The sequence below is a fragment of the Solanum tuberosum genome, unplaced genomic scaffold, assembly GCF_000226075.1.
Source record: "Solanum tuberosum cultivar DM 1-3 516 R44 unplaced genomic scaffold, SolTub_3.0 scf00474, whole genome shotgun sequence".
Classification (NCBI taxonomy): Eukaryota; Viridiplantae; Streptophyta; class Magnoliopsida; order Solanales; family Solanaceae; genus Solanum; species Solanum tuberosum.
The window spans coordinates 123,615-142,582 of record NW_006239392.1 but is presented as its reverse complement, the minus strand read 5'-3'; the positions used below and the strand labels follow the sequence as shown (position 1 = coordinate 142,582).

The 18,968-nt window shown below is 36.4% G+C and overlaps 1 protein-coding gene across 1 annotated transcript; it reads left to right on the top strand.

Moving 5' to 3' along the window:
• Positions 1 to 678: 678 nt before the first annotated feature.
• On the top strand, positions 679 to 1,391 carry LOC107058245 (uncharacterized). Its single transcript, XM_015303719.1, has 2 exons — positions 679 to 1,062; positions 1,242 to 1,391. The coding sequence occupies exons 1-2, from the start codon at positions 679 to 681 to the stop codon at positions 1,389 to 1,391; spliced, it is 534 nt and encodes a 177-aa protein (XP_015159205.1).
• The last annotated feature ends 17,577 nt before the right edge of the window (positions 1,392 to 18,968 follow it).

Below are 18,968 nucleotides of genomic sequence, written 5' to 3'. Positions count from 1 at the left end.
AACTATATCATTAGGAGATGTGTTTCGAAAGAAGAAGCCATCGAAATCCTCCATGCTTGTCATGCTTTATCGAGGGGTCATCATGGTGGTGTACGTATAACTGCTAAAGTTCTCCAAAGTGGCTACTACTGTTCGTCTCTCTACAAAGATGCTCATGAGTTTTTTAAGAAGTGCACTCAATGTCAGAAGCAAGGTGGAGTATCCAAAAGACACGAGTTGCCTCTTACGCCCATTTTAGAAGTTGAGCTACCTGATGTTTGGGGAATAGATTTCATGGGTCCATTTGTGAGTTAGTTTGGTAATAAGTATATCTTGGTGACCGTAGATTATGTTTATAAATGGGTGGAGGCTGTTGCACTTCCAAAGAATTAAGGGACAAATGTTATTCAATTCCTGAAATGCTACATCTTTGCTAGATTTGGTACTCCTCGGGCTTTTATAAGTGATGGGGGATCCCACTTTTGCAACAAGTGGTTTTTAGCCGCATTGAGTAAGTATGGATTGAAATACAAAGTAGTAACTCCGTATCATCCCCAAATGAACGGTCAAGTTGAAGTGTCAAATAAGGAGATCAAAAGCATCTTGGCCAAGACGGTGAATTCTAATAGGACTGATTGGTCTCGAAAGCTTGATGACGCACTATAGGCGTATCACACTTCATACAAAACACCAATCGGTATGAATCTGTATCAGCTAGTTTTTGGTAAATCTTGCCATCTACCAGTTGAATTGGAACACAAAGCATTATGGGCATTGAAATCTCTAAATCTGGACTGGACAAAGACTTCAAAGGAGAGAGTAGAGCAGATAAATGAGTTGGTCGAATTCAGGTTCAAGGCTTACGAAAGTTCAGCCCTTTACAAGGAAAATATGAAGAAATGGAATGATTCTAAAATCCTTAAAAGGGAGTTCAGAGTGGGAGACTGGGTATTACTATATAACTCTCGACTTAGACTCTTTCCGAGAAAGCTCAAGTCCAAATGGTCAAGGCCATTTAGAGTGACGCGAGTGTTCACAAATGGTACCATCGAAGTTGAAGGTCAAGAAGGACCTGTATTCAAGGTGAATGGGCAATGCTTGAAGTTATACTTTGGCGAGTGCCAAGATATTTCTCTGATTGAAGTGGTGTACCTGGAAGATGCTTGAAAGCATTTTCACATTATACCACGACGTTAAATAAGGCTCTTTTTGGGAGGCAACCCAAGTGTTAGTGTTTAAAATAATGTTTGTTGATTTTGCAGGCGCAAGATCTTGTGCGAGAAAAAGATGCTATTGGCAGATCGCCGAATCCATTCGGCGAGCACGATATAGTCCTCCTTATGGACTTAAAAAATGGAGCTAAGATACTGGAATATTCGGCGGGAGACCTTCACCACTCGGCGAATCGTTGATGTGCTTAGGTGACCTAATTTTTCCCACCCTTCCACATCAACGCTGATAGCTTAACTCAATGATTGTTCGGTGATGCCACAAGTCCATTATGCGAATCGCCAACCTTTTCGGCGATCTCCTTCATCTCCGCCGATTTGCCCCTTTCTGAGAGTGTCGCACACTGGAACTAAAGGCGATATCAAGACCTTTGGGCGCACCGCCAAGGCGTTCGGCGACTGTTTCATTTTCTCGTCAATTGGCGCTTTGTGAAGATTCCTCGTCACCTTGCTCTGCATGTTTACATACTAGAATTTTATCTTTACTTGTTAGTTTTTTTATTTTTTTCTTATTTTATTTGTGGGATTGTCTGTTCTCTACTCACATTGAGGACAATGTTGAATGCTTTTGGTGGGGGTGTGCGCTTGGTCAGTGAGCTCCTTTCTTTGTGTGTTTGGACCTTTCTAAAAATATTTTGCCACCTGTTGTGTGTTTAATTGTGGCTGTTCTTGTGCAAATTTGAGTATCGATTATGATCAATACCGATCTCTTGAATGGTGCTCTCAATCGAACAAAAATGAATGTGTGGCTACGATAAGGTCAAATGAAGTTGCATAGACAATATGTGAACTGTTTGCATCTCGTTGTGACTAGCCGATTATCGAATTGAGTCTCTTGTGATGAACATTGTACACTAGCGAAAGTGTGGAGTCTTGTTTGATATTGGTTCCAATGCCTTGTGTGATAAGCTTATCGTGAACCATGTGTGACGACACCTAGAATTTTCCCCGCTGGTCCAGTCGACAAAGTAATGCAAACTCTTGAAATGATCTTAGGCAACAATGTTGAAGAGTGAACTAATTTTACATTATACCTCTTTTGTGGCCTACCTTATGAGTGTGTGAGCCTCGCTTGAACCCCTTTTGAGCCTTACCCTTTTCTTGGAAGAAACTTGATGCAATTGTGACATTTCTTTATTCTTTCACCCTTAATCATCATGAGATGTGGTTTGTTGGAATAGCCAACTTAGGCCAAAAGCCTAAGTTGATGGTGTGGTGAAAAGAGACGGTAAATCAACAAGTGTGAAGGAATCCCCTTTTACCCATGGTTTTGAAAAAGATAGAATCCCTCATTACAAAAAAAAGGAGAGAGAAAGAAAAGAAGGAAAAAGAAAAAGAATGAACAAGTTGTGAAATAAAGATGCAAAAGAAATTGGGTGTCTGGTATTCCATGGAAAGTGAATAATGGGGTGATTTTTGATCATGAATGAGAATGATAAAGAAAAAGGAAATGAAGTGATGTTCGTACTGTATTTCATGAGGATAGAAGCCACTGAGCCTAAATGACCATACCTTTGCAGTCAGCCCCATTACAAGCCTTGAAAAGACCATTTTGATCTTGAGTGAGCTGAAACAAGTGTTGGTTGGAAAATAAGGGCAAACCTATGGGTGAAGTCATGTATGTGTTTATCTTTGCGAGTGTGAGAGTTGTATGTGATTACGGAGCTTGAAATTGTTGAAGATTATTGTGTGAATATGGAATCATTCTTTGTGTGAGGTCATTTGAGCACCTTTGTTGAGCTTGAACTTGCATTTGAAGCAAGTATTGTGAGCTTGAGAATCTTTGGTAATGGTAAGTCACAACTTGAAACTTTGAGTGCACAATTGACCCTTGCATGAGTAAGTCGAGTCTCGTTGTGTTCATTCATGATTTAGTCTTGTGAAGCACTGTTTGAGTCATCCTTTTTGAACGGCTGAACTTGAGTTTTACTTGAGGACAAGCAAAAGTTTAAGTTGGGGGTGTTGATGAGTCGGAGATTTGAACTCATTTTGGGCTTTATTTATAATGGTTTAGTGTCCTCAAATGCTTATTTTGTGCCAACAACTGATATAAAACCCTTGATCTTCAGATATATGGATTTAGGAACAAAGCTAGGATAGAAATGGACAACAGAGACAACACGAGCGAAAAAGAGAAGGGAAAAACAAGCCTGATGATCGTCGATGTCACTCGGCAACTCACGAAGTTGCCACTCTACCGCCTAAAGTTCCAGAATGTTGAGGCTAGATTAGGAGCAGTTTCGGTAAACATCAGTTCCAATCAACGCGACGCCGATCGCATCAATGATATATGACTAGGTCGCCAAAAGTACTGATGAAAATCTAAATAAGTGCGAATGGGCGAGATGAAAGGAAAAAAGACGCGTCGCCGAATGAGATGGCGATCCCGATCTAGCTCGCCAAAAAATACAGTGGTGGGACTGAGAAGAGGATAAAAATGAAGGCGAGACAAAGGAAATTCGATGAGTCGCCAAACGGTCGACGAAGCCCGGCTTACCTCGCCGATTGGTTCCAAACAACCACACATCAGACTTGCATAAATTGATTTTTTCACAGGGGAGAGAGGCATCCAAAAATCGGGGAGTAACAAAAGAGAGAGAGAGAAAAAAACACTGTTATTGGGGATCTGAAGTGATTTTTAACAATATTCTTCATTTGGGTTTTGTAATAGACAATAATTTATTGAATTTTAACTTCCGATTTCCATTTACCCAGCTATGAAAAACATTGTGGGGATTGAATTTCATCTTTTCACTATAATTGGGTTAGACCTTAACCTTGGGGGTTTGACAAGGTGACCAATTGTTGCATTTGACCAAGTGGGTGTCATCAATCAGCGAATTTTGGCATTAATTGTAGTGGGTCTAAATTATTATCGTGGGTTAACTTCATTATTGAACATTTAGTGCAATATAGTTCAGAGTTTTGTGCTTTTTCAAGAGGGAAGTATAGAACCAACATAGTAATTTGGTATCCTTAGTAGTGGGTCATTACGGTTTCAGCCCAAGAGAGTGGAACTTGGGATTCAACCTTTGTATCTAGCTCGAAAGAGTATATTTGGTGAGAAAGTGGGTTGGGCGTCTCATGGATATTGTTGAAGTTCGAGAGAATTCAACAAAAATAAGGTAATTCTTCGAGAGAAATTTGCTTTACATATAGTCCATTCTACCCATGATAAATTAACCTATTGTTGGCAATGTTGGTTACCCATTAAGTCGAATTCAATAGTTGGTCAGTCAATCCCCCAAGTGTTACCTCGTCATTTGATTGTTTCGTGTTCATTGTCGAAGTGGGTTAGTAACTACAACTTGGAATTTGAATCCTAAGCTTTTAGGTGTGGTGTTTGTTTAGCTGAAGAGATCATTGTCATGTTTTCATATTTGAACTTAAAAGACAGCTACTCTCTATGGGATCGACTCCAACTCCTGTAGTTGGGTTTATACTGATTTACGATAGTTGACACTTAGAATTTGATGAAGTGTCTTTGAAACGTTAATCATCTATGTTTGAGGAGGCCTTCTTGGGGGGTTTCTTTCCCCGTGAACTAAGAGAAGCCTTGGTACGAGAATTCCTTACCCTTAAGCAGGAACATATGAGTGTTCATGAGTACAATTTGAAGTTCACCCAACTTCCCGATATGCTCCGGAGATGGTTGATGATATGAGAAGATGGATGAGTCTGTTTGTTGCTGGGTTGTCTTGTCTTGCAAGTAAGGAGGGCAAGGAAGCTATGCTAATAGAGGAGATGGACATAGTGAGACTTATGGTTTATGTGCAGCAGGTTGAGAAAGAGAAGCTAAGGGATAGAGAAGAATTTAGAAACAAGAAATGAGTGTGGGCAGCAAAGGAGCAATGTGAAGCGGTCTTCTTTTGAACTAAAGCAAAAGGGACTTGCTCCATCATCTAGTAGTGCACCTGTACCAAGGAACATAGGTGAGTTCAACAATCAGAATTCACAGAATTTCAGAGCTAAGCCTACACAGTCTTAAGGTAGTGTGGCGCAATGAGGTAATTGGGCTCCTACATGTGCTAAGTGTGGTAGGAACCACCCAGGTGCTTGTCGTGATGGCTCTACTGGTTTTTTCAAGTGTGGTCAAGAGGGTCACTTCATGAAAGAGTTCCCTAAGAATAGGCAAGGTAATGGGAAGAGTGGCAATAGAGCCCAATCTTTTTCAGTTGCTCCACCAGATATGGCTGCACCTAGAGGATCTACTTCAGGGACTGACGGAGGAGCAAACCACCTATATACTATCACTAGTCGACAATAGCAAGAAAATTCTCCAGATGTTGTCACTGGTATGATCAAAGTCTTTACTTTTGATGTTTATACCTTGCTAGATCCAGGAGCGAGTCTATCTTCTGTGACTCTTTATATTTCCATGAATTTTGATATTCTTCCTGAGCAACTTCTTGAGCCCTTTGGTGTTTCTACACCTGTTGGTGAGTCTATTCTAACTGAGAGAGTCTATCGTGATTGTACCATTTCCGTCAATCACAAGAGCACCATGGCTGACTTAGTTGAGTTAGATATGGTAGATTTTGATGTCATTCTAGGTATGGACTGGCTTCATGCCTGTTATGCCTCAATCAATTGTAGAACTCAAATTGTTAAGTTCTAGTTTCCTTATGAGCCAGTCTTTGAGTGGAGGAGTAGTTCAGCAGTGCCTAAGGGTCGTTTTATTTTGTACCTTAAGGCAAGAAAGTTAGTTTCCAAGGGGTGTGTCTATCAGTTAGTCTGAGTTAATGACTTTAGTGTTGAGACACCTCCTATTCAGTCAGTTCCAGTTGTGAGTGAGTTTCCAGAGGTCTTTCCAGATGATCTTCTCGGATTCCCTCCTGAGAGAGAAATAGACTTCGGTATAGACATTTTTACCGATACTCGTCCTATATCTATTCCGCCCTATAGAATGTCAGCAGCAGAGTTAAAAGAGCAGTTGAAAGATCTCCTTGAGAAAGGCTTTATTCGACCAAGTGTCTCACCTTGGGGCGCTCCGGTCTTATTTGTGAGGAAGAAGGATGGTTCCCTTAGAATGTGTATAGATTATCGTCTATTGAACAAGGTTACTTTCAAGAATAAGTATCATTTTCCGAGAATTGATGATCTCTTCGATGAACTTCAGGGTACCACTTGTTTTTGTAAGATAGATCTCAAATCAGGCTAACATCAGTTGAGAGTAAGGGAATGTGATATTCTAAATACATTATTCAGAACCCGTTATGGTCATTATATGAGTTCCTAGTTATGTCGTTTGGTTTGACCAATGCTCCTGCAACATTCATGGATCTTATGAATAGGGCATTCAAGCCTTATTTATATATGTTTGTTATCGTATTCATTGATGACATCCTAATCTATTCAAGAAGTGAGGAAGATCATGCTAGCCATCTCAAAATAGTTCTCCAAAATATAAAGGATAGAGAGTTGTATGGTAAGTTCTCTAAGTGTGAGTTTTGACTTGAGTCTGTGGCATTCCTAGGCCACATTATTTCCGGTGATGGAATTAGTGTTGATACTCAGAAAATAGAGGCAGTGCAAAATTGGCATAGACCCACGTCTCCAACTGATATTAGGAGTTTCTTGGGGTTGGTTGGATATTATAAAAGGTTTGTCGAGGGATTCTCATCTATTTCGTCCCCTTTGACTAAGTTGACTCAGAAAATAGTTAAGTTTCAATGGTTTGAAGCTTGTGAGAAAAGCTTTCAGGAATTGAAAAAGCGGTTGACTACTGGCCCAGTATTGACCTTACCAGAAGGTACGCAAGGTTTTGTTGTGTATTGTGATGCGTCCAGAGTTGGATTGGGTTGTGTGTTAATGCATAATGATAAAGTTATAGCTTATGCCTCCAGACAGTTGAAAGTTCACCAGAAAAAATATCCAACTCATGATCTAGAGTTGGATGCCATAGTATTTACTTTAAAAATATGGCGTCATTATCTATATGGTGTTCATGTGGATGTGTTCACCGATCACAAGAATCTTCAGTATATGTTTAGTTAGAAAGAACTTAATCTCATACAGAGAAGATGGCTAGAGTTACTCAAAGATTATGACATGAGTCTTCTCTATCAACCAGGTAAGGCTAATGTTGTTGTTGATGCTTTGAGTAGGTTGACTATGGGTAGTACCGCCCATGTTGAAGAAGAAAAGAGAGAGTTAGCGAAAGATGCACGATTAGGAGTTCATCTAATGGATTCAATAGAAGGAGGAGTGGTGGTGATGAATGGGGCTGAATCATCATTAGTGTCAGAAGTGAAAGAGAAACAAGACTAAGATCCTATTTTTCTTAAATCTAAGGCAAATGTTCATAAGCAAAAAGTAATGGCTTTTGAACAAAGGGGAGATGGTGTATTAAGGTATCAAGGTAGGTTGTGTGTACCAAGGGTGGATGGACTCCAAGAGAGGATCATGGAGGAAGCTCAATCTCCAGATACTCTATCCATCCAGGTTCCACAAAGATGTATCGTGACCTAAGAGAAGTCTATTGGTGGAATAGTATGAAGAAATGTATTACTGAGTTCGTTGCTAAATGTTCGAATTGTCAACAAGTTAAAGTAGAGCACCAAAGACCCGGTGGTATGGCTCACAATATAGAAATTCCGGAATGGAAGTGGGAGATGATCAATATGGATTTTATTACTACTATACCACGGTCTCACAGATAACATGATTCCATTTGGGTGATTGTTTGATCGAATGATCAAATCAACCCACTTTTTGCTAGTAAAGACTACCCATTCAGCAGAATATTATGCTAAGTTATAAATTCAAGAGGCAGTTAGACTTCATGGAGTCCCAGTGTCTACTATTTCAGATAGAGGTGCCCAATTTACTGCACATTTCTGGAAGTCTTTTCAGAAAGGTTTGGGTTCGAAGGTGAACGTGAATATTGCTTTTCATCCTCAGACATATATTCAAGCAGAGCGCACTATTTAGAATTTAGAATATATGTTGAGGGCTTGTGTGATTTATTTCAAAGGTAATTGGGATGATCACTTACCTCTCATTGAGTTCCCTTATAATAATAATTATCATTCTAGCATCTAGATGGCTCCTTATGAAGCTTTCTATGGGAGAAGATGCATATCTCCTATTGGATGGATTGAAGTTGGTGAATCTGGGTTGATAAGACCAAACTTAGTTCATCAAGCTATGGAGAAAGTGAAGGTTATTCAAGAAAGGTTGAGAATAACGTAGAGTCGTCAAAAATCCTATATTGATATTAGGAGAAGGGATTTGAAGTAGATTATTGGGTATAATTGAAAGTTTCACTCATGAAAGGCATTATGAGATTTGGTAAGAAGGGGAAGCTAAGTCCCCGGTATATTGGCCCATACAGAATATCCAAAAGGATTGGTAATGTAGCTTATGAGTTGGAGCTACCGCAAGAGTTAGCAACAGTTCATCCAGTGTTCCACATTTCTATGTTGAAAAAGTGTATGGGCGATCCTTCACTTATTATACCTACTGAAGATATTGGTATTAAGGATAGCTTATCTTATGAGGAGATCCCGGTTCAGATTCTAGATCGCCAAGTTCTCAAGTTGAGGACCAAGGAAGTAGCATCAGTCAAAGTTCTGTGGAAAAATCAGTTTGTTGAGGAAGCTACATGGGAGGCTGATGAGGACATGAAAAAGAGATACCCACATCTCTTTGAGTCTGGAGACATTCTAGATCAAGGTACTAATTCTCTTCTTAGACTCTTTAATTGATATACTGAGTGTGTTATATTTGCTTGTTGGGTGTTTGAGTTGAATGTTAGATATTACACCTTATTCTACTTAGAGTGATCTTATTTGAGGACGAATGTTTCGAAGGGGGAGATATTGTAACACCTCGCTATTTGAAAGATATAGAATTAGAAAGAACCATTTTTGGAAAGTATGAAAATCTGAAAATTTGGCAAAGTTATGTTAAGCATGAGTTTTGGATCAACTTCAAACAACCATAAATCTCATTAAAGAATGAGTTATGTGTGTCATAAGATATAAAATTAAAGGTCTTGGAATTATCTTTCCAACGCCACTAAGTTTGCTAATTTTCGAGCTCGTATGAGGGAGATATGCTCGTTCGAAGTTGGGGCTGTCGAGAAAAGGAAAGCTAACCGGATTTTAAATGGGTATTTTGGTCTTTTTCACACCCAATTAATTTAATTCATTTTTTAGTAATTAAATTGGGGTCTAAACTGAATTGGTTCAGTTTACACAATTTCAAAATCGCGCTAGGGTTTTTAGAGGAAGAACTCAAGAGGAGAACGGAGAAGAAAAGCTCCAGATTCGTTGATTTCTTGAGGAATTAATTGCGGATTTCACCAAGGATTCGATCCTACGAGGTATGTGAGTTCACACAACATTGAGTTCATTCACCCACGCGCCAAACATGTTTATTTCAGCGTGAATTCGTCTGAAAAAATTGAAGGTTTGAATGTTCTTGATGCATGTTCTTGAATTGCTTTCGTTCTTGAATTTGGGATGAGATTGAGGAGTTTCTTGAGATTTTAGTGTCGATTATTAGATTTTTTTGAGTTAGATTATTGTGTATATATTTTGGGTATCTGAATCTAAAGAGAAATTGAGAAAAAAGATCGAAATTAATCAATTTAAGATGAGAAAACGAGTTGGAAAATTCGTCCGGGATGTCTGGGGAAATCTGGCGTGGCGTGCTAGTAGTGCGCCACTTTGGGGTCTCTGAAGTTTGGGGATAGCGCAGTCCGCCAGCAGTGCGCCCGGGTCGTCCGCCCCAACTCGTTTTCCATCGTTTTGCCCGTTTGAGTCCTTCTAAAGTGTACTAACACTTCCTATAGATTCTAACTACTCTAAATGACTTCTAAACATCTAGAAATCATCCAGAAAATATGAATCATAACCTTGAATCCATAAATTCAAATTCAAGGTAAGTTAAGAGCCAAGTCTAGAGAGTTCTTAGAGTCCTTTCAAGAAGTCTTCTTGCAAATGTTTTAAACTTGTTTTAAGACTTGAGTTTTGAGTTAAGTAAGAGTAACAAATGAAGTTCATTTCTGCAAAAAGAGTATATGGGAACTAAGTATTCCTGAAGAGTAAATGTTTTCACATTTAAACAAGAGAGGAAACACCGATTTCCAAGAGAGCCTTTGAGCTAGTTTTGAGTAAATATCTCAAACCACAAAAGAGTTTTGTTTTAAACATATAAGCTGAGTATTTTGGGAGTAGTTGTAACACCCCAGAAAAAGAATTCGAACTAAGACTCGAACTGTTCTTCATAGTGAGTCAGATTTTACCAAGGAATTTAAATTTTTCTTAAGTTTTAAGGTCACTAGAAGTAGCACCTTGAGTTCCAAAAAGAATTAAATTGGAAATAGCAAAATCTGAAATTTTGCAAGTTAAGCTAAGTATGAGTTTTGGGTTGACTTCAAACGGCCATAAATCCTAGCTCATGATTATTTAGGTGTACTTCTAGATATGGTTGGAAAGATCTTGGAATGATCTTTCCAACGCCGCCGAGTTTGTGCGATTCCGAGTTCGTATGAATAAGTTATGCCCTTTGGAAGTTAGGTTGTCCAGTTAAGGAAAGTTAGCCGAAAATAGTGAGGGCTATTTTGGTGTTTTCCTTACCAAATCAGATTTAATTCGTTTTTAGTAAGGTTTTAAGGGTCTAATCCTATTAGGTTCATTTTTATAATCCTAAAACACGCCAAGGGTTTTAGTTGAGAGTTCAAGAAGAGAAAAGAAGATAGAAGAGGAGAAACGAGGAAAGGATGAAAGCGTTTGTCGACGTTCTTGTGAGTTGTTGCGGATTGTCTCCATGGGTTTGATCCCTAAGAGGTATGTAAGCTTCCATAGTGCCTGGGTTTTCACCCACACGCCAAACATATTATTTTCAGCGACGTTTCATTCTCAAAAAGTTGAAGGATTTAAGTTCTTGATAGGTGTTCTTGAAGTTCTTTCTAAATCTTGTTGTGTTGGGTTTTTTGATGATTCTTGAGATCAAAGTGAGTGTTTTAAGGGATGTATTGAGTATATTAGAGTGTACTTATGTTAAGTAATTGATTCTAAGTGATTGGGGAAGAAACCGTTCGATTCTAGGCGAGTTAGGGTGAGAAAATGAGCAAAGAAATTCATCGCATTTTCTGGGTTGGGGCTTGGCGTGTCACGCCAGCCAGAGCGCCCAAAAGTAGGCTCTGAATCTTAGGTGCTAGCGCTCCACGCCACCCATAGCCCCAGGGTCGCCTTCCCCGTCCAGTTTGCAATCGATTGCTCCGTTTGAGTTCTTTCGAAGGGTACCTTCACTCTTTTTCGATTCTAACTACTCTAAGCTACTTCTAAACACCTAAAATCATTCCTAACATGATAATAACCTTGAATTCATAATTCAAATTCAAGGTAGAGTTAAGAGTTAAGTTTTGAAATTTCTTTCGAACATTCTAAGAAAGCCCCTTCGAGTCATTTTGTGGAGTCTTCTACAACTTCTAGTAACTTGTTTCAAGACTCGAGTAAGTGAGCATGAGAGTGAGGAGAATGTATTGATGAGTGTATTTTGTCATCATGAGATCTTTCATAGCATGAACCATAACTCTTGAATTCATAATTCACATTCAAGAGAGAGTTAAAAGTAGAGAAAGTTTTGAGTTCAATTGTGAATCATTGGAGATCCATAATCGATTTGAGTTAAATTTTGAGAAAGTAAGTATGAGAATGAGAAGAGTTGTATACATGAGTTCCATAATGTTATGTAGACCTATGAGTCAAGTCGTTCATGCCCATAAATTCCGCATGAACTCCAAAAGTTGAGTGTCTATGAGAAGAGTAATACCTTCATGTCCTAAGTCTTAAGTATTGATTTTCTAACCCCATTTGAGATTACATTCCTAATCATGGGACTATTACCCATGAAGTCCTTGAGTTGGGTTATTCATGTCCATAATTCCGCATGAACCCTCTGAGTTGAGCATTCTTGAAATTAGTAGTATCATTGAATTTCTTGAGTTCCACGTATTTAAGTCTATCTATGGTTATTGAAAACCTTGCATTGAGTCGTTCAAGTCCATAATTCGGCGTGAACCATATTTTAAGAAGTCTTTTACAAATGTTTAAACTTTATTTTAAGACTAAAGTTTTGAAGTTGAGTAAAGAGTAAGAGTAAAGTTCATTTTCTTTAAAATGATTTATGGGAACTAAGTATTCCCAAAGTAAATGTTTTCACATTTATGATGAGAGGAAACTGAGATTTTCAAAAGAGTTTTGAGCAAGAGAAGGGAACACCGTTTCCAAGAGCTTTTAAGCTAAGTTTTGAGTAATTATCTCAAACCAAAAAAGAAGTTGTTTTAAAACATATGAGCTAAGTATATTTTTGGGAGTAGTATTGAGCACCGATATGGGGATGCTAGTTCATAGTAACTCAAGTCTCCATAAACCATGTAGCCATCATGGGTATTAAAGGGTCATACTTTTTAGATGATCACTTAAGTTAAGCTAGTGGATCCACTAAGTTAAGCGTTCTATATGACGACAAAGTATAGGACAGTTCTGGCAGTGTGGGTGAGACACTGTATCACCACTTAGGCTCATAGTGGTGGTTGTCGGTTAGAGAAACTCCCACAACAGTAATTGCATGGTTCCTCAAGGGGTTCTGCTTAGTATGAATGGGGGTATGGGACTTCATTTATTTATTGCACAAGTAGACTTTGAGAGGGAGCATGATATGTCTTTTATGAATTTATAATTATGAGTTGACATCATGTTTTAAACAGTTTTCCTTTTCTTTATATTGCACTTGTTTTAAACTGCTTTATAATGAAATGAGTTCAGTTAAGTATTCATGAGTTGACTATCCAGAGTTGAGTATTTCAAGTCGAGTATCATATCTTTGAAGTTGAGTATCTAATCTTTGAGTCGAGTATCATATCCTTGAAGTCAAGTATCTAATCTTTGAGTTAAGTATCTTATTCTTGGGTTGAGTGAGTTGAGAAAAGGTAAGTATTTTTTTTTTTTTTATCAAGATTCAAGCTTATGTTTTTGTTTTATAATTCCCCTTACATGCTCGTACATTCCACGTACTGAGCCATTTGGCCTGCATCTTCTCATGATGCAGACACATGTATTTAGGATCAATAACAAGAGATTTGTTGATACATCCGGGAGTTCGAGTTAGCTACGGTGAGCCTCCTTGTTTCCGGAGGATTTCATATACTTTTCAGTTTAGTCAGGATGTCGTGGGTCTTGTCCCGACTTCCATCTTTATCAGTTAGAGGCTTCATAGATAGTCAGTATAGTTGAGAAGTCTGTATTATTCATTTATTTTATTAAATATTTTAAAGACTTAAGTTTTCTATTTTATGGCAAGTTGCATATATTATTTTTATTCTAAGTTGTTCATTGGAGTTAAAGTTTTGAAAAGTTGAGTTTATTGAATTTTATTCAGTCTTAAGCTTTTGCATGCTTAAGTTAGTCTTCCGCTTGTAATCAGCCAGGATGAGAGTTCGCTTGGGGACCATCAATGGTTATTAAGTGCCGGCCACGTCCAGGGTGTAGACTCGGGTCGTGACAGTAGTATTGAGCATTGAGGTGGGGACGAGTTTATAACAACTCAATGTCTCTATAAACCATGTAGCCAACATGGGTAGAAATGGTCATACTTTTTAGATGATTCCTTAATGCTTTTTAGCATGGACTAGTGGATCCACTTAGTTGAGGCGTTCTATATCCTGGCAAGATATAGGATAGTTCTGGCAGCGTGGGCGAGACGGTATATCATCACATAGCTCATAGTGATGGTTGTCGGTTAGAGAAACTCCCACGGAATTATATTACTTAATTATATATATAAATTGAGTTGTTATTATATTTCTCCAATACATTGAGTTGCTATTTACTATTTAAATGCTTTGTATAAACTGCACCTTTACGTTTGTTTATTTCTGCATTAAGTTAAGTATACATGAGTTGAGTAAAGCTGAGGTAAGTGTTTCTTTCAGAATTCATTTCAAGCTTATGTCATGTTTAGATTTCCCCTCGCATGCTTGTACATTCAATGTACTGATGTCATTTGGCCTGCATCGTTTTATGATGCAGACACAGAAAATTAGGATCAACATCCAGCACCTCGTTGATCCAGTCGAGCTTCTCAGAGTCAGTTGGTGAGCCTCCTTGCTTTCTGGAGGATCCCTTTTTTATTTCTTTGTTAGTCAGTTGTTAGGATGATATGGGGTCTTCTCCCGACATCCCTCTTAGTTATTAGAGGCTTCATAGACAGTTAGACATTATTAGTTCATTAGTCTTATTCATTTTAGTTGTTTTGGATTATAAGACTTGAGTTGCCTTAATGGTCAGTTGAATGTTTCCTTTATACATTATAAGTTTGTGTATGAATTTATCTCTTGAGTTGCCTTGAAATGTTGAGTAAAGTCTTCTGCTGAGTAGTAAGCCAGACCAAGGGTTCGTTTGGTATATTATAATTACCACAATAATATTGTAATAATAGGAATAATTGTATTAATGTTGTCAAAAATTATCCAACTTTTGATATTTTTTTATATCTTCAATGCTACATACACATTTCTTCGTCACTCTCTGATAATCTCTCTACGACTAAATTATGTGTTTTATTTTATTTTATTTTTATTATAAAAGTAAAACTTCAACGGTAGTGTTTCACTACAACAATTTAATTCTCTCTTAATGTAATGCAACTATAAGAATGAAATTTTAAATATAAATTTTTAATATTCATAGATCTTATGCGACAAAAATATGTATTAGAATGTCAGTACGAGCATCAAATATCAAACAAAAAAAATTCTCTCTAACTTTGGAATTTCGTGCATAAATATGTTCGAATATAATTCAAGTATTTTTTTCTCACTATAATTTAGCACAAAGATATTTTAATTTAGTTATTTTTATTATAGAGTCATTTGTACAAAAAGAAAATCACATAATTCATGATAGAGTAGATTTAATTTTGTTGGTTGAACAATAATATTGCTATAAGAATCATTGAATTTAGTATGAAACTATGACAATTAAATTGTTACTTAGCTGAAGTTTTTCATATCGACTTTTCTGTTTTCATCTTTTTTATCAGCAAATTAAATTAAAAATGCAGCATGATTTTTTTTTAGCAATTTCCCTCAATAGATAATATCAGAATCGTAACTTAATTTGTATTTCTCTTTTTTATTATATCATTTATTAAAATATTTATCAAATAGTGACATTAATTATTTAAAAATATATTTGTCTAATTCGGTCCGATTTTTGAAGAAGCTAATTAGTCTAATTCGACCCGATTTTGATTTTTAATATTTATGTCCACCCAGTACAAAGTGATACATTAGGCTGTATATATTATTTTTAAAAATATATGAAAAAAATCTCGTCAAATAGTAACAGTATCCAGATCATAATTAAAGGGATGGAAACTCATTAAACATAAAAAGATTTACTATCCAAATAATTAAAGGTATGGAAACTCATTAAACATAAAAATATTTACTATCCAAATAATTAAAGGAATGGAAACTCATTAAACATAAAAAGATTTACTATCCAAATAACTAAAGGTAATCTCATTATAAAAATGGTAAGTTAATCATTTCTTAGTTCTATATAAGATAAGCATGGTGCTACATCATTTTCATGATCAAAAATACCTTTTGAAGAAATCATAACAAAAAAAAAACAAGAAGATGGCACCCTCATTGTCTTTGCTTAAAGTTTTTTTTTCTTTTTGTGCTGTTTTTCATGGGCAATGCAGGTATATCATCTCTTTACTTTATGTTTTCTTTACCAATCAATAAATGATAAGAGAGATTTTTTTTTTTTTAAGTTTTATATATATTTTTTCAAATAATCACTCAATCAACTATTAACATGAGTTGTGATTCAGGATTCCATCACCTTTATCTACCTGTATCGAGTTTTAGCTTTGAAAATTAGAAAAAAACATGTTAATTCATATTTAGTTAAACCACAATGCAAGTATGAAATATCATATGGGCCGAAAAATAAAACTAGTTGAGTGTCACGACCCAACCCACCGGGCTGTGCGGGGACCTACCCTAACACCTAAGTAGGAGAACCCTCATATCCCAATAGTCAAAACATGCGGAAAAATTAAAGAAAACGGAGATAAATAAAATAATTTGATTTTATAAATAATATCCTTAGACACACTTTTGATTAACACTTGAAAAATAGTTTAACAACTCCCAAGGATCTGGTCTAAACAGGTACAAGAGCTACTAAGAGTACAACCGGACCAGATAAATAAAAGACACAACTCCCACCACGTGGAAGGAAGAATAGAAGATGCTGGAGAATTCTTCGTCTTTGCCTAATGAAACGTCACCACTCCTGCATCCAAACTACGTCAAAAAGACATAGCAAGAGTAGTATCAGTACAAACAGACGTACTGGTAGGCATCATCGGTCAACCCGACACCCACCGCATAAAATAAGAAATCAACTAGCAGGAATATACAATAGACCACTTGCTTCTCCACCCTTTTTCACTCTCTCGAATGCCTCAAATTTACACTAACACCTCTTACTACCAACCACCTCCTCAATCAAGCCACTCACTAGTTTATTGATCATAGCCTAATCATTCTAACCCATGGAAGAGGCCACAAACATAACTACTCTCACCACAACTAATCACTCACGTTGCACCCTTACTCCCTCTATATATTACCCATCCATAGTCACATGGTACATGACATCACGCTTTCTTACCACTAAACCCAATTCCTTTCTCCAAGGTGAAATCCACCTAAGCATATTTCATCACATACGCTACCTCTACTTCTCGCAATTACAACACATGAACAACCCTTACTATCCATTACTCGCCCCTGGAACACCTTGTACTTCCACTATACCCAACAAGTTGGCTCAACACAAGAAACAACAATTATAAGCCGACATAACATATATCCACCAAGTGCAACATCTACCCGTCAATACAAAAACATCATCACATGCATATATAGAACATATACCATATCTGCTAACACAAGAACAACAACACATTTCACATTTATATCAAATCATTGGTACTCTCATGGAACCCAAACCCAAATAGTTAGTTATGCCGGAACGTGGCAATCGATCCATAGTTATACCGGAACATGGCAACCGATCCATAGTTATACCGAAACGTGGCAACCGATCCTAGTTAGTTATGCCGGAACGTGGGAATCGATCCAAGTTAGTTATGCCGTAACGTGGCAACCGATCCAAGTTAGTTATGCCAGAACGTGGCAACCGATCCAAGTTAGTTATGCCGGAACGTGGCAACCGATCCATTCAACAACCCACAATCACAATCACAATCACAAGTACACCCTCATAATCATACAACACAATTCACTACTAAAAAAGTAGTGAATACCGACCTAAAAATTACCGACCTCAAATGGAGGTCGGTAATTTCCGACCTCCGGAGGTTGGTATTCTTAAAGAGAATAAAAAATTTAAAAAGCTTTAGAAAACCAACTACAAGTAGTCGGTTTTTATGCAAAATAAACCAGGAAAACAAAATTCCGACTCTGGAGGTCGGAATTTTTCCTGGGAAAAATGAATTACAAGAAAAACCGACCTCTTGATGTCGGTATTAAATAAAATAAATAATTAACAATATTTTATTTTTTCTCAATTAAATATATAAAAAAAATTGAGAAATATTTTGATTTAATTTTATTTAAATCGTCTGCCGGAGGACGGTTTTGTGTAAAATAAAAAATAAAAAATATTATAATACCGACTTTCGGAAGTCGGTAAAATTAAATAGTAAGTAATTAAATTAATTTTCATTAAAATATTTATATAGTTACTTCAATAAAATTAATAAATTAATATTTTCAATTAACTTTAAATAAATCGTCTTCCGAATGACGGTTTTATATAAATTAAAATAAATTAATATAAAATACCGACCTCATGAGGTCGGTATTTTTATTTCATCCAAATACTTTTAATAAAAGTGACATCCGGAGGTCAGTTTGTTTAAAATGTTCCTATTAATCATAATTTTGCTAGCATAATACTAAATTTTCATTTTACACCTACAATTAATTGTTTAAAAAAGTTTAACAATTTTGTATACTTTTATAAATAAAAAGTTAGAATACGTGGAATAAATCAAAAACATCAATAATCCATATTTAGAGTATGAAACTACGTTGATATGAAAACCGACTACTTGTAGTCGGTTTTAATGCAAAACAAAGCGGGAAAACCAAATACTGACCTCTGGAAGTCAGAATTTATCTCGAAACAAAATGAAATACAATAAAAACCGAACTCTTGATGTCGGTATTAAATAAAATAAATAAATAACAATATTTGATTTTTTCTCAATTAAATATAAAAAACAAAATTGAGAAATATTTTGATTTAATTTTATTTAAATCGTCTTCCGGAGGAAGGTTTTGCGTAAAATAAAATAAAAAAAATTAATTTTACCGACTTCCGGAAGTCGGTAAAATTAAATATTATGTAATTAAAATTAATTTTCATTAAAATATTTATATAGCTTTCAGAAAATTAATAAATTAATATTTTTCAATTAACTTTTAAAATAAAATCGTCCTCCGGATGACGGTTTTATATAAGTTAAGAATAAATTAATATAAAATACCGACCTCATGAGATCGGTATTTTTATTTCATCTAATTACTTTTAATAAAAGCGACATCCAGAGGTCGGTTTGTTTAAAATGTTCCTATAAATCATAATTTTGCTAGCATAATACTAAATTTTCATTTACACCTTACAATTAATTGTT

Coding starts and splice junctions, on each gene's coding strand:
- LOC107058245 (XM_015303719.1), top strand. CDS start 679: ATGAATCTGTATCAGCTAGTTTTTGGTAAATCTTGCCATCTACCAGTT. Junction 1,063..1,241: donor AAGAAGGACCTGTATTCAAG/GTGAATGGGCAA, acceptor TTGATTTTGCAG/GCGCAAGATCTTGTGCGAGA.